The following is a 15,112-nucleotide window of genomic DNA, read 5'->3' as shown; positions in this document are numbered from 1 at the left end:
GAGCCACAAACATGCAGACACCATTATTACATGCAGAGCTTTGTGTCAAAACTGGCACATCATGGTGCAAATGAGATTTATTTTTTTGCTCTATTTACTACCATTCATATACTGCAAAGAGCTTAGATATGCTCTGTTCACTTCTGGACCTACTGGAGGTTTTGACTCATCAGGAGCTGTCCCAGCCATTGAGTTAGCAGAGGAGCTGATTAATGCTGACAACTCTATTCTACCTGGCTACAACCTCACTCACACACCTGTGGTGGACACAATGGTGAGATCTAGCCTGGTATCGATCTAGCAATGAGATCTGCGTATTTTATATATAATGCATGCAGTGTGACAGGACTGTATCTCTGAATGAGTACTTCGAGGCCACTTCTCTGCTGCAACCAACCATCCTCGGTCTACTGGGCTGTGGATGCTCTGCTGCCTCTGAGCCTGTCGCAGAGATTATCCATCACAACAGCCTGTCACAGGTATATAAGAATCAAGAAACCTACAATTACTGCTAAATGGCAGTTGACTTAGACTGATATGTATATAGATCATACACACAATAACCGATTTCAGCAAAAGAGTTCTATATAATTATGTTTGCAATTCGATTTGGTTCGACAATATTTCATGCATATACAAAATTCTATATAGGTCTCGTATGCTTCTTCTTCGACCAATTTGAGCGGCAGAAAACGTTTCCCCAATTTTTTCAATATCTACCCCTCAGGATTCTCTGGGGTCCTTGTCACCCTTATCCGATATTACGGCTGGAAAAGAATTGCCATCATAACGGAAAATGAGAACTTGTTTACAGATGTGAGATATGATAAGATAGTATTCTTCAGCTGTAATCCTATACCCCAGCCAAGATTCTGGATATATGACTTGGCTCAGCAAACAGATCAAATCTGCGTTGTTATATCACTTACTATAGCTCTCTAGATTCCTAGCTTCCCGTACTGGTGTGTTCACATATCCTTAGTCTGATCCTTAACTTATTCTGCTAGGTATGAACTTAATTGTTTCTACATACAGATCGAACAATCGATGAAAACTGCTCTCATGAACTCAGACATTGAAGTGGCAAGCAGCATGGTCTCGAGTGAAATTCTCTCAAATACGCTGAATGATCCTGATACCGATTTTTTTGTAAGCGATCTTTATGAATTCGGTGTTCCATTGATCATTGTCGTATATTCTACCGTAATAGTTTGAGGGGGATGACTATCGAGTGTTCTTTATCAATACTCACCCAGACATTGCTCGTCATATCATCTGTGAGGTAAGACAAGTACAGAATTGAAAGATGTACATTTGCATGGTGCTATTTAATGCTACAGGCACATATGAGGGGGTTTAAACATCCTCGATATGCCTGGATAACTTACGGATGGTATGAGGACAGGTGGTGGGCAGGAGAGGTGAACCCAGAATGCCCTCATGACAAGTTAGCTGATTTTCTGCACAGATCCCTCGCTGTGATACCACTGCTTTCATACAATTCTGCTGATCCACTTCGATATTCAAAACTGGTAATGCAAGTAAACTCTCTATACTTACTGTATTATGACTGCTTTATTTAGACTATAGATGAGTTTAGATCCTTGTATTGGCAACGACTCGATATGTCCGCTATAAATTACACGACGGTCTTTTTGCTACCCGGTGTGGCTTACGACGCCCTCTGGACATTTGCTATCGCGCTGAACAGGACTAATGAGATGGTTGGCAGTCTGACAAGAGAGGAGATATTGAACATGACTCAGTGTGGGGGAACTGATGAGGAGACTGGTGTAGAGTGGGAGGTGGTGTCACTGGAGAACTTCACCTACTCCAATCAGCTCATGGGCTGCATCATCAGGTGGAACCTGGAGAGAACAGACTTCGTGGGAGTGTCTGTGAGTTTTGGTATACATCAACATTAACAAGTTTATGATTGTTAATTCATTAAAGGGTCGTGTTAGCTTTGAAACGACAGGATCTCGAGCACGTTCGAGGGTGCTGATAGTACAGTACAGACTGGAAAATAAGGACAATGTAACTAAGACAGCTGTGGCGTACATTGAACCTGTGAATGATCTTCTCGTCTATACGAACAACCAGGCCAATGAGACAGTATTTCCAAGTCAGAAATACTTAGTTCTCATACATTTTTTATTCATTAATTTTTTGTTCACACAGGTTCAGAGGGTGGAGTTCCACCAGACGGTACCCCAGTCACTGTGGTGATAACTTTTCATCTGGCATTGGTGGTGACTTTCTATGCACTGGCAGTTGCTTGTATTACTTACAGCACTGTATGCTTAGTATTCAACTATACACAGAGGAAGAAAAGGTATGAGTCAGTGAAACTGTTGTTTTCATTAAGTGTCCATTTTGTTATACACATAACAGAGTGGTTCGCTTGAACAGTCCAAACCTGAACTACTTGATTATCATTGGGAGCTACATCATGAATGCAGCCGTCTTCTTTCGCCTTATGCCCAGCACAGACATCATCGTCAATGCTACTCGATGTAATGTAAGTTCATTATAAAAACTAGTGTGTGCATGCAAGTTGTGATGAATTAACGTCTCCTTTTCTAGTTGGCCACTCTTCTGAACACGATTGGCTATTGCCTGGCATATAGTGCCATTCTGGTCAAATTGGGGAGGATTCATTACGTCTTAAACAATCAAAAAACTACGAGAAAGGTGATAAATTATAGTTATACTGTATATCGGGTTTCAAATGCAAGGTTACACTGTACAAGCCTGATAGCGTTTCTAACTTGCATGCAAGCATGGGAAATTGTATGCATGCGCATGCTCACTCTTTGCAGTAATTGCAATGTATGCAAAAAAATTGCAATTCACAATCGAAAGAATGTCAAATTTGAACCCAATATACGATATATATTACACTTCAATTAATATAGCGAGACTGTTTAATGATGTTCTTGTACTGTCATGCAAAGCAATCTACACTATATATCATCAATAGATTCTGAAGGACTGGCACCTTGTAATCATTGCGCTTGTTTTCACTGGAATCGGAACGCTGCTATCAGTATTACAAGTTTCCATTCCAAAACTGCAACCGCAGCCGTATGAGGCACCAAATGAAGAACCACCAAGTGCTCCGATGAATGTAAGTAGAACAAACGTACTCTAGGTTGAGTTCAATGCTGGAATACAACTGTATAATTAGATATAATTATGTGGTGTATATAGCTTCAAGCTTCTCTCTATATTCACAGGAGTATGGACTTAGAATTAAAGAGGTGGTGTTGCTCTGCTATGATCCAGTGAAAACAGCTGCTAGTATATGGTTCATTGTTACATCTGGCTACTTTGTGCTGTTACAATTCATTGGACTCATTCTTGCCCTTCGATTATACAAAGTCAATCTGAAGGCCTTGGAAAACTCGAGATACATTATTGCAGCCATCTATATCTCGGCTATATTACTGTTGATAATTGTTGTATCGGTTTTCACTCTCCAAAATCTTCATAACATTATTGAGGTCGTGTTCTCTGGAACCTTGATGGTGTCGACCACTGTGTTTCTCACCATGGTTTTCATTCCAAAAGTCAGTTGAAGAGAGTTTCAGAAATTAGCTTTTGGCTGATTTTGATAGACAGTTCACTACTTGAGAGTATAATTAGGTGGCTGTGGGGCAGTTAGTAGCTTCATCTCATTGCAATCCTAGAAATTTGCACTAACAACAATTTGCATACTGATGTATACTTATACCTAGCTGTCTATGCAACCATATACATGCAGATGGTGAGTGTGTACAGAGATCCTGAGGGAGAGCATGTGTTTGTGGATAGTAACAATTTAGCTGGAAATCTGGACACGACCACTATGAATACAAACGTCACTGCCGTCCAGAGCAAGGACTCGACAAAGATCTCGCAGCTGGAAACAAAAATTGCTACCCTTCAACGAGCAATAAGGCGTTATCAGGTCAGTTTAATGTTGTACGGCTACTAAATGATGCAAATCGATATTCAGCAAAAAAACAACATAGTAATGTTAATCTAGTCTTTGAGATAGCCTTACTTCGTGATTGAGCTCCCGGATATAGAGCTATGAAGTATGAATTGGAACGTTCAGAGTTCAACTTAATGGGTTCCGAAAATTAAAGTTGATCAATTTCACACAAAAAAGTAGACTGGACCATTATAATTATTATGTGTTTGTGGCATCACACATGCAGATACAAGAAGACCAGTCTTCCTCTCCATCTAGTGGAGTGTGTGTCGAGAGCAGGAAGGGGTCTGACATTCCTCTGATGACTATGTCACTGGACAGAAAAGGTCACGTCAGAGTCACCATCGATGATGCAGCAGTGAGCCCTCCTAAATAATGTGATGTCAGAATCTCGGAGTAATTAAAGTACACCCTAACCCTACCTAATATGAATCATGAGATTTTATAGCTATAATAATAAAATGTTTGCTTGCTGACTCAATCATTGTAAATGCCAAATTCTTTATTTCGTTTAGTGTCTTAAACAGCTATAGTTCGATGAATTCATTGACTGCATGCATGTCGATGTGTTGAATTGAGTGCTGATGCTGAATGTGTACATTTACAGCAAGTAATAGAGCCCTCATTTCACATAGCATAATTATAATAATGATGGTGAAGTTCAAGCGAGCCTGCATGTGTGAGTTCAATGAAGAAAGACAGTGAATCACTAAGTTAGTGAGCTTTTCTGCATGTACCACATGTACATGCAGTGTATGCACATGCACCTTATAGATCAAGCTGAGTCGAATAGGGTATGGAGATTGTGCTATATTAGTATACTCAAGTTATAGCAGGTGTAATGCAATGTAGATCAACTATACCAGAGAGCACAAAGAAAAATTTCTCTCCATTGATGTCAGCATAACACTTCATAACAAGTGAGAATATGAACCCTGCATGCATGTAATCAGATATTCAATCTTGAGAGCAGATCAGTATAGCTATTTAATAAGTCTGTATAGATTACTAAATATACTACACTCCAGTCAGTGTTTCCAAGTCTTCCATAAAATTGACTGGGAGAGACCATAACGGTAAGCTATTATTAAAACTCGGTCATTGAAGTGATATGGCGTCAAAGTCCTCTCCTGAGTACCAAGCTACACTTAAATCATATGTTAATTTGATTGAATATGCAAGCCTTGAGCCAGGTAGACTCTGTGACCTTTTTTTTGGTGCTAAGTACATATCAACTGATGTACGAAAATTTATTCGAGATAAGTCACAGCAAGAAATGGATAAAGCACGGAAACTTATAGACACTATTATAGATCAAATTGGTGTGGAACCGAATGTTTTCCATGGTTTCATGAAAATTCTAAAAGATGAAGGTGCAGGTGGAGGACCCATTTTAACCACCGTAGTTGTACAATTAGAAAAGAACTTCGAATCATTTACTCGTGAAGATTTGTCGAAGTCATTATCTGTTTCACCTAATCAAGAACTAAAGGAGGACGATGGTAACTTAAGCCGAGAATCTTCTTACCACTCCACCCACTCTCACCTCACAGACAGCGAAAACTCGCACGATAAAAGTGAGAAAGGTTACTATACTGTCATGATTTAGCAGCATTTAGACTGTTTGTGCAAATGCTATCTCTTATAGCGTGCTCGACATTACGTACACTCTTGGCAGGAAGCCTGCATCGAGAGGTATACATGCATGCAATCCCTTTAAGTATAGGTATAGATGATTGTAGCTGCCTTGCTGGAGCACACGCAAAATGTTTGCTGCCTTGCAGCCAACATTATTTACAACTATGTGGATAGATTATACAGTATCACTTATTATAGGCAGCATTGTCACAAGAATGGTAATGTATTGTGTTGCTTATACAGTCAATATGTACCCAATGTATACACAGCTGCAGTGACGTATGCAGCAACTGCTGACCATAACAATGACTCAGGAACAAACCTTACGAGTCTGACCACAGGTGTAACAGTTGCTGAGCCAATCGCTTTGAAAACACATAGCCCTGTAAGCAAAAAAGGATCCAATACCAGCACTGGCAGCAGTGGGTATGGAAGCAATCGAGATTCAAAAATATCAGCCACAAGTTCAAGGGGTTCATTGATAAGCACTTACTCAACTTCAGTCATTCCTGAAGAATCATCTTGCTATTGTGTTGAGTCGCCTATGGCTAAGGATCATACCAAAGAAGAACACCTCGGTGCTAAGCCTGAATCACCAATTTGTCTTGGTACAGATACAAATCATATGAGGGGGCGGTCATCTGCATTTTATCGTACTAAAGACAAGGGAAGAACAGAAGAAACTGAAAAAATTGAGAAGTCAAGGCTTAAAGCTTATTTGAAGCACATGAATTGACCTGACCCTTCCAGTGTGATTTATAGTTATACAATTGCATATTATGCACAGTAGTTGTTATTGTACAGAAGCTCATTTATTTATATTCTCTATATCAGTTATTGTCAGTGCGACAGCCTCACGTGTCACTTTGTAATTTATAGGTAATTTCGAGCATTCAATGTAATTATGTGACTTTGCAACGTACGGCAGCTGGGTAGTGACTCAGTGTACATTTCAATTTAAACACCTCTTTCTTAACATATTTACTACTACTTTGTGAGCAAAGCAACATGTGCTCAAGGCATAGCCATTTGCACCGTCAATGTTTTTCATTTTTGCTCTTCATGCACACACAATATAAGTTTAAACTTCCATTTCATTCTTCAATCATGCAGTTTCCACTATAAATTATTATAGGACCCAGTGCATAAAATTATGGGAAACTTAATTGTATAGTGTGGTGCATATCTACATGCATGGGTAATACTGTAGGTATTAACCTTTATATGGTGTCCTTTGACTACTGTGTTTCTCTCCATGGTGTTTGTTCCAAAATCAGTTGAGTAGTTTCAAATGAGCTCTGATTTTGATAGACAGTTCACTGCATGTATACTTGATTAGTGCATATAAAAATAGTCGTGGGGCAGTTATAGTGTATAGTTGAAGGCTTGTAGCTGCATCTCGATTGTTGCATTCCCATAGAAACTGCATGATGTGTACTAGCAATAATGTTATGAAATAGTGATATTATATATACCTGTCAGTGAATGTAACTAAGGTACGTAAAAAAGAGCGAGGACTCACATGGATTTCGCATGCATGCATGCAGCTGCATGTGATCCATGTTAACTACAATGTATGCCTAGTTATAGCAGAAAGGTATTATGATTATACCCTCTATATTAGTACTCAGTATAGATAGACGATAAACTGCACAAAGAAAGATTCATTGAATATAGGCTCTATATAGCTACCCCAGAGACGTCAGTATACAAGTAGGCTATTATAGATCTACTCCTGTAACCAGACACACTCTATCCTATATAAGAGTAGATTAAGCTCATGCAGTAGTGATTGGTCCAGATACCACACTGCTAAAGCTTAATCGTTGAAGTTATGTCATCGAAGTCCCCTCCTGAGTACCGAGCTGCCCGCAAGTTAACTTTTGAATTAATAGAGTGTGCAAAATTAGATCCGAATGGTATATGCTCCCACTTTTTTGCTGACGACCAAATATCAACTGAAGTGCGTGATTTTATTCGAAATAAGTCAACACAACAAGACGAAAAAGCCCAAAAACTTATAGACACTATCGTAGATAGAATTGAGGGGGAACCAAATGTTTCCATTATCTTGTAAAAATCCTCAAAGATATGAAGGAACCTCTTTCAATGACTGTAGCTTTACAACTGGAGGAAAAACTAAAAGCAATCACTCAAGAGGAAGTTTTGAACGCTAAATCGGAATCTTATCAAGAACAGAAGGACAATGACAAACAACTAGAACAAAACATAGAAGGGATCATCCAGGAATCAGTATCAAATCAAGAGCAAAAGGACAATGACAATTCAAGTGATGAATCTGTCTACTACACTCCCTGCTCAAGTCTCACAGACAGCTGCAGGGATAATTCCCCTGAAAACGGTGAGAATGTTTTAATTAGCAATTACACATGCAAGATCGCATTATTTAGCAATTATACATCATGCATGGTATAATTATTAATTGGTATATTTATGCCTCGGTGCGCATGCGCAAGCGAGGTATACGGTTGTAATCTTGAACAAAAAAATACTTATCTCCTATATATACAATAAACATGACGTTTAGTATATACTAGTTGTAATCGGGACTTCTATGCATGTGCACATAGACAAATTATATGAATAACCATACTATTCATTATGTATGATGAAGTTCTCCGCAGTTTTATTAAATTTTAAGCCACGACCGTTATTCGAAAAACAATGCGTCGTCAGCGTGCAATTACTTTACAGGTAATTGCCCGCTGTCAATGACGACGTGCAACTACTGGACTGGATGTGATACGAGATTAATTGCTGTACACTCTCCAGTCACTAGTATAGCACATCATACGATTATAGTTTATACGCATATATAAGTACTAACATTTTGATAGTATTGTGCTTTTTAAATAAACTATATCATGTGATGTGGCAGCTGCAACGGCTTGTGTGAGCATGAACGGGTGTTACACAACGAGCCTCATTTATCAAATGTTATACTTGTACACAGGACAATTACCCATGGTTGACCTTAAATATGACACAAGAGTACACAAACCTTTGCACAAAAACTTATCCGGTGCTAGCAGTGGGTATGGCGGAAGCATTCGAGATTCGCAAATATCAGTCGCTTCTTCAAGATATTCACGGATTAGCTGGCCGCCGGATGTATTTGAGGATCAGTCTTCTGCAAAAACTTTTGTTGCTATGGATCCTACCAAAGAAGAATGCCTCAGTGCTAATCCTGAATTACAAATGTGTCCTATTACACATTTGGATCTTTTGCCAAAAGATCCAAGAGAAAGATCATCTGCATTCGGTGAAAATTCTGAAAATATTAAGTCGAAGTGCAAAGCTTTTAAACTAAAGTGACAGTTCCAGTGTAATTATCGTGATGAAATTGCCTACAGTGTTGTTATCAGTTTGACATTGCAAAGCACAATTATTTAATACACATGCAGAAGCTTCTTTATGTTGTGCACTGATCATCACTCATTAATATAGTTGTCATTCAGCCACTGCGAAAACTTCAGGTGTCACTTTATAATATAATTTTTATAGAATTACTTCATAAAGAATAATTAATGCCGAGATTGAACTCCTTTTATATGTGATTGAGACTCTCCACATAATTCCAAGCAAAGCGAGGTTTATGTTCGGGTACGGTCCTATCGAAATTTTTCGTGGTGGTTGACGTCGAGGCAAAAGTATGTAGACTTTGATACTTGTCGTGGAGTCTTGGCAGATGCTGAGGGACGTTGGCTCACAGTCTTATACCTCAGCAACATCCAGGAGTGGCTAAACCAGAGCCTGGACGGTCGAACTTAAAGTCTAGCTTTCTTGTGTGTCGACCATTATAGACGCGCTTTACCTTACCAGATTGAATGCACATAGACCTAGTTTTCTTATGTGACGATTATTAGGTCCAGATCAGAACAAATCCCAGAGGTCACAGTAATAGTTACACAAATCTGCTATAATTACATGTATGTGTTTTAAACATGCGCATGCGGCGAGGTTTGCACTCCAGTGTATCCCTATAGTTATGAAATGGGAAAATGAGCTGGATTTGCAATCTACCCTGTATAGATGGGGTCAGTACAATGCAGAGGGGGTAAGCTGTACAATGAGTGCGCGAATGCATTGACTAGAATCAGACATCTTGGTTCTATTGCAATGATAATGTGGAATGCTAGATCTAGCCTCGAGACCAGGCCGTTTAACCGGCCTGGATTCGAGGCTAGTGGAATGCTTATTTTCTTTCCCTCCCACGCTACAATGAGAACCGGCTGGTATTCGAGACACTACTTACTTACCCACATGGCTCATTCAATGGTATGGTGCATGGTACAATGAAAAGTTTGTTCTTCCAAAGCTTTGCTGATCTGGGGTCTCTTATAAACTATGCCAGGTCTTACATTACAAGAGCAAGCAGCTCTAGGCTGCCAAGGATTCCAAAAAAGACTTCTTCCAAGGTAAATTGATTATCTCCCTGAGCTGCTGCAGTGCTAGATCACAGAGCCGGCCGATCTAGTCGACTTATTTTTTACTATTTTTTGCAGACAGTTGAAGTTAGATGTCGAGGAGAGTTCTTGTACGGCGTTTCCCCTTGTCTGGCTGCCATACAAGCTAACAGACGGAAGATCCACAAGATCTATATCAAGCCTGGAGTGTCAGAAAAGAAGGGAGTGATGAAGAGGTGTTAATTAATAAAATGTCATCACTTTTATACAAGCTGAATATATTTTGACTTGGAATAGGATGGGGGATTATTACAGTTATTAACAAGCTGAACATTTGGCTCGGAACAGTTACATGTAGGGGACGCTTTTGTAGTAATAATTATGTGTGTTTGTCTGAATAGGTCAGCTCTTGATAATGTTTGGAAAGTTGCTGAGAAAAGGAAAGTGGACATTTTGAGACTTGACAAGAGTGCCATGGAGACTCTGTCTGGGAAGAAACCACATCAGGTATTCATAATAATTGTGTTTGTAACTGCATTGTGATCTCTGAGTGCCTAGCTTGACAATGTATACAGAAGAGGGTGACCTCTTTCATTAATCAGGCCGCTGTAACATAAAAGGAGGGCTGACTGTGCCTTTATCAAATTTCTTATTAACATTTATATAAATTATGTATATAGGGTGTGGTGATGGATGTTTCACCTCTGCACTTCAAGAAAATTGAACCATCTGACTGCAAATTGTGTAAGCTCATCATCACAATCAGTACAAATGAAATCATGTAATTGTCTCCCTCTATAATGTTTAGATCAGCTACCAAGAGATCAGAGAACCCAATTTGGCTATTACTGGATGAGTTGCACGTAAGCTCTGATTCATCTGTTTGCTCGTGTTATTACTGTGGTGATGTAGGATCCGATGAATTTGGGAGCTATCTTGAGATGTGCATATTTTCTTGGAGTTGATCGAGTGATCACTACAGCCAAAAAATGGTCAGTATCTATGCTGCAACTTGTCTCTGTTTTGCCTTCCTGTCGCAATTTAAAATGCACCAAAACAGTACATAACACTATTCCTCACCTCACCTCCCCCCCCCCCCCCCACACACACAGCTGTCCACTATCTCCGGCTGTAAGCAAGGCTAGTTCAGGTGCTATGGAGCTCTTGCCAGTATTTGCCGTTCAGGACATGGGCGAGTTTTTATCTGAAGCTAGTCACGAAGGATGGAAGATACTGGGAACTTGTAGCTCCATTCATGAAGATGAAATGGACGACAACAAAGAAGTACCTGTTATACAATGCTCACAGTACATGGTCAAGGAGCCCACTATCATTGCATTAGGTGAGCCTTGTTATATACAGTGGAACCTCTCGCCAGAAATAATTATAGGCTAGGAACGGCTATAATTACAGTACTGGGGGGGTCATTAATTTATATATGATTATACATGTTTTTTAATAAGCTATGTACACAGGGTGTCATACGAGGGGGGGAGGGGATATCCCCCTCTGGCTCCAATTTACCCCCACTTAATTAAAAATTTGCTTTTAGGTATAATTATACATATACTAGTTGTATGACTGAGTGTCCATAGCTGGCAATGTTACAGGGTATTGAAATAACAGTTGACATTTTTTAGCAACATTCATTTCTATCAAAAGCATGCCCCTCTACTTCCAAAATCCTGTCTGACACCCTGGTACAGTAAAAGTAATTTAATGTACTCACTCTAATTTTATACTCAAAACCCTTTCAACTGTTCATCATGCAGGTAATGAAGGCTATGGACTCCGTGGCTATATACAGAAGGCATGCTCAGCCATGTTAACTGTGACTCCATGCAGAGAACTCTCAGAAGGTTTTGACTCTCTCAATGTAGCAGTAGCAGCTGGTATATTGTTACACACGTTACAACAGAACAAAAAAGACAATTAAAATTCTTACGATAATTATAATTATCTGTGCAAACATTCTAGACATACATTTTTATAGTCTACATGTATTTATTGTCATGATGGATTATTAATGAAGTTCTTTACTCAGTCGTAGCAGCAGGTGTCGTCTTCTCCTGAGTATAAAAACATCAATCACGTATAATACACAAGCGCTTGAAATTCCAAATTAACACAAGAAAAAACTATAGTTAGAGCTCCATACATGTACTGTATAGCGTGTATATTTCGAGGGTATAAATGTTCACGGTTTTCGCTATCAAGCATGTACCGTGAACATTAATTTATACCCACACATTTAATCACATGCATGCATGCTGCAGAAAGGCTGCTATTCCGCGAAAACCTTTCTAACGGTCAATCTGCGAAAGTTTATAGTATACCCTCGAAATATACCCGCTATACGGTATACAGAAAACCTTTACGGCAAAAATTACGTGCACTTAAAAATATTATTATAGAAACACTCTAAATCTATATTACTCACCTGGCAAATTCTCCTGATGTCACTGTCATAGAAGAGTGCTGAATTAGCAGTCGCCTCGCTGGTAGACTTGCCATGATAGTCCCAGGCATCGTGGAACATGGCCTCAGCTAGCAGACTCACTGGCATCCCCTTGATCAACATTACTGTAAGATGTTGATTTAAAATAAAGTGCAACGTCAAACAATTGCCGTGGATCAAATTACATTGTAAATTCTAATCTCATGCACGGGTTGAACTTACAAAGAAGCTTTTCTCCAAATCTCGGTTCCTCTCCGCTCCTCCGGAGTACACCAGGCCTGAAGACTGTGGTGTAAGAGAAGCCCACTCCTTTCAGTTCATTCTCCACCTGCCCCTTTACTTGCGTGTACAAGAACCAGCTGTTGGGGTTGGCTCCTTGGGACGTGACCACACTACAGTGAGGGACACCGGCTTCACAAGCAGCCTTCGCCAGTTGAACTGGAATCTCCAAGTCTATGTGACGGAATGCATCCTACAGGACAGTTTGTTTTTAAATTTGGGTTTAAATTATTGAATTCTTACAGCAGATCCAGCTTTTGCTCTTGTGGAACCGAGACAGTTAAAGAACACGTGACTTCCCGTACACAACTCTTTCACTTTCTCACCAGTTACCTCATCGAGATCTGTGTGGATAGCCGTAAACAGTCACTGAATGTGTATTAAATGTGTATCAACCTTTTAGTACCTTGAACATGTTGTACGAGTCTCCCTTCGCTCTCCTCTTGAGACACATCAACACCCTCAATTGACTCCAGCTTTCTACGACCTAGGATTGTGACCTTGGCAACCTTGTCCTGTGAAGGTACATGTAGAAGTTTAATGAGAACATCTCTCTAGTCATGGCTAACATATTTTTGTTACCTTAGCTGCTAGGAGAGTCTGTACTAGACATTTGCCAGTGGCTCCAGTAGCTCCAATGACTACTGCAGCCAGTGAAGAGGGTGATTGAGTAGCCATAGTCTAGTTGAGAGTATAATATAGCTAGCTAGCTATGACGACCATGCACGACCACCTTTGTAAAATGCTGCAAAGAGGTCAAAGGTGAAAGGGCCTAGCCTTTGCGCATTATAACCCAAAAACTGGCCGCGGTTGGTTATTAGATCCCGTAATGAACTCAATTAAAAATTTAAGGAGAAAAATGAAAATAATAATTATTGTCACTGCTTGGTTGAGATTTCGTTTCTGCAAAAAATTATATGACCCATAAATAAAGTCGTTGCAATATTATTTCATACCTTCTGCAAATCTGACGAATGTCATTATCATAGAAGATAGAGAGAGTGTTCTTTCCTTCACTGCTGGTCTCTTCACCAGACTGACGGTTGGTATGGTAGGCTAGGGCATCCAGAAACATGGCTTCTGAGAGCGTGTTCACTGACAGTCCACTACTAAACAGTACTGGGTGTGTGAGGGGGGTGATTCGGACCGGGTATTTATTGAGACACGTACATGTATGATGTGTCAATCCACAACTAGTTTAGCATAACATTTTATCTGTCAACAAATTGAAACAGTGAGATAGAGGATTACATTGAACATTGACATGGTGTTGGGGATTACAAAGATGCTCTTTGCATATCAAAAAACTCACAACTAATTTTCTCAAGAAAGCGGCTGTCCTCTCCTCTATCCAACATGCCAGCTCTAAACGCTGAGGTGTAAGGGAAAAGCTCCTGTCCAATAGCCTCCAGTTGTCCCTTGCACCTCACGTACAGTGACCAGCTGTTGGGATTGGACACAATGGCAGTAAGCACACTGGAATGGGCCACTCCTGCTTGGTGCGCTAGCTTGGTAAGACGAGCTGGGACATCATAGGCTACCGTCCGATAAGCACTCTGTGTGGCAAAAACACAATAATTAAGCGTGGAATAAAGAGCATTAGGAGATTTGTGTACCGGAGTTCCAAAGAAAAGGAGGGACAAATGCGTCCCCATGCAGTTGAAGAGCACATGACCACCAGTACACACTTCTTTCACTTTGGAATCACTCACCGACTCCAGATCTGCATGGGTATAGGAATCAATAAGCTGTATTATTATTTTAATGAAAGTGAACATGATTGACCTTCAACATGCTGGACTAGACGGCCTTGGCTCTGCTCAGATGACAAATCCACACCGTCCAATGAAGTTAGAGTACTGCGACTGAGTAGTGTTACCTTGGAAACCTTGTCCTGCACGATTAAACATTTGGATTAGTAAATTCATACACTCCATGCACCCAATGACATTAGGAGCTATATTTAATGTCAGTTTTGTCATAATAATTACATTGACCAAAAGTGGGAGGCTAAAGCCCTAGCTAGCTCGGCACCTCCAAGCAGCTCGCGCTTCCCCCAATCGAAATAATCGTGTCTAGTCTACATGTACGTACACCAATAATTATAGGCTAGATCTACTTTTGCTTGAAGTAGATTCCTGAGGAGACTTTTTCCAGTTGCCCCTGTGCCACCAATGACAATTGCAGCCATTGGAACAGTGCCTTTTGCAGCCATTTTTGAGGATATCAGTTCTTCTTCTTGGAACCCACACTACCATATAATTATACCGCTCTCTAACGCCCACACTCCATTTGATGTGCATGCACGGAAGTAAGAGTGTGACGCTATAT

The 15,112-nt window shown here is 40.0% G+C and overlaps 3 protein-coding genes across 3 annotated transcripts; 2 read left to right on the top strand and 1 right to left on the bottom strand.

The window, feature by feature from the left end:
- The first annotated feature begins 27 nt into the window (after window positions 1-27).
- Window positions 28-4,465, top strand: LOC135338713 (gamma-aminobutyric acid type B receptor subunit 2-like). Its single transcript, XM_064534767.1, has 15 exons — window positions 28-274; window positions 339-479; window positions 652-816; window positions 1,036-1,149; window positions 1,211-1,282; window positions 1,341-1,532; window positions 1,584-1,898; window positions 1,954-2,125; window positions 2,182-2,335; window positions 2,395-2,521; window positions 2,587-2,694; window positions 2,984-3,130; window positions 3,240-3,572; window positions 3,767-3,952; window positions 4,206-4,465. Exons 1-15 carry the CDS (start codon window positions 62-64, stop codon window positions 4,353-4,355), a joined length of 2,589 nt encoding a protein of 862 aa, XP_064390837.1. The 5' UTR covers window positions 28-61; the 3' UTR covers window positions 4,356-4,465.
- Window positions 4,466-9,904: 5,439 nt separating this feature from the next.
- Window positions 9,905-11,980, top strand: LOC135338394 (rRNA methyltransferase 1, mitochondrial-like). The gene is made up of 8 exons (XM_064534505.1): window positions 9,905-10,056; window positions 10,144-10,280; window positions 10,446-10,551; window positions 10,725-10,786; window positions 10,853-10,907; window positions 10,957-11,036; window positions 11,157-11,386; window positions 11,817-11,980. The coding sequence occupies exons 1-8, from the start codon at window positions 9,919-9,921 to the stop codon at window positions 11,978-11,980; spliced, it is 972 nt and encodes a 323-aa protein (XP_064390575.1). The 5' UTR covers window positions 9,905-9,918.
- Window positions 11,905-15,061, bottom strand: LOC135338955 (uncharacterized). The gene is made up of 11 exons (XM_064535050.1): window positions 14,901-15,061; window positions 14,567-14,675; window positions 14,398-14,504; window positions 14,094-14,337; window positions 13,704-13,900; window positions 13,364-13,462; window positions 13,188-13,296; window positions 13,025-13,125; window positions 12,725-12,974; window positions 12,485-12,627; window positions 11,905-12,113 (listed from the first exon to the last, which is right to left on the bottom strand). The coding sequence occupies exons 1-11, from the start codon at window positions 14,994-14,996 to the stop codon at window positions 12,081-12,083; spliced, it is 1,488 nt and encodes a 495-aa protein (XP_064391120.1). The 5' UTR covers window positions 14,997-15,061; the 3' UTR covers window positions 11,905-12,080.
- Between the last annotated feature and the right edge of the window lie 51 nt (window positions 15,062-15,112).

The sequence above is a fragment of the Halichondria panicea genome, chromosome 7 (genome assembly GCF_963675165.1).
Source record: "Halichondria panicea chromosome 7, odHalPani1.1, whole genome shotgun sequence".
Lineage (NCBI taxonomy): Eukaryota > Metazoa > Porifera > Demospongiae > Suberitida > Halichondriidae > Halichondria > Halichondria panicea.
The sequence above is the reverse complement of the archived record's forward strand: the minus strand, read 5'-3'. Positions and strand labels throughout refer to the sequence as shown.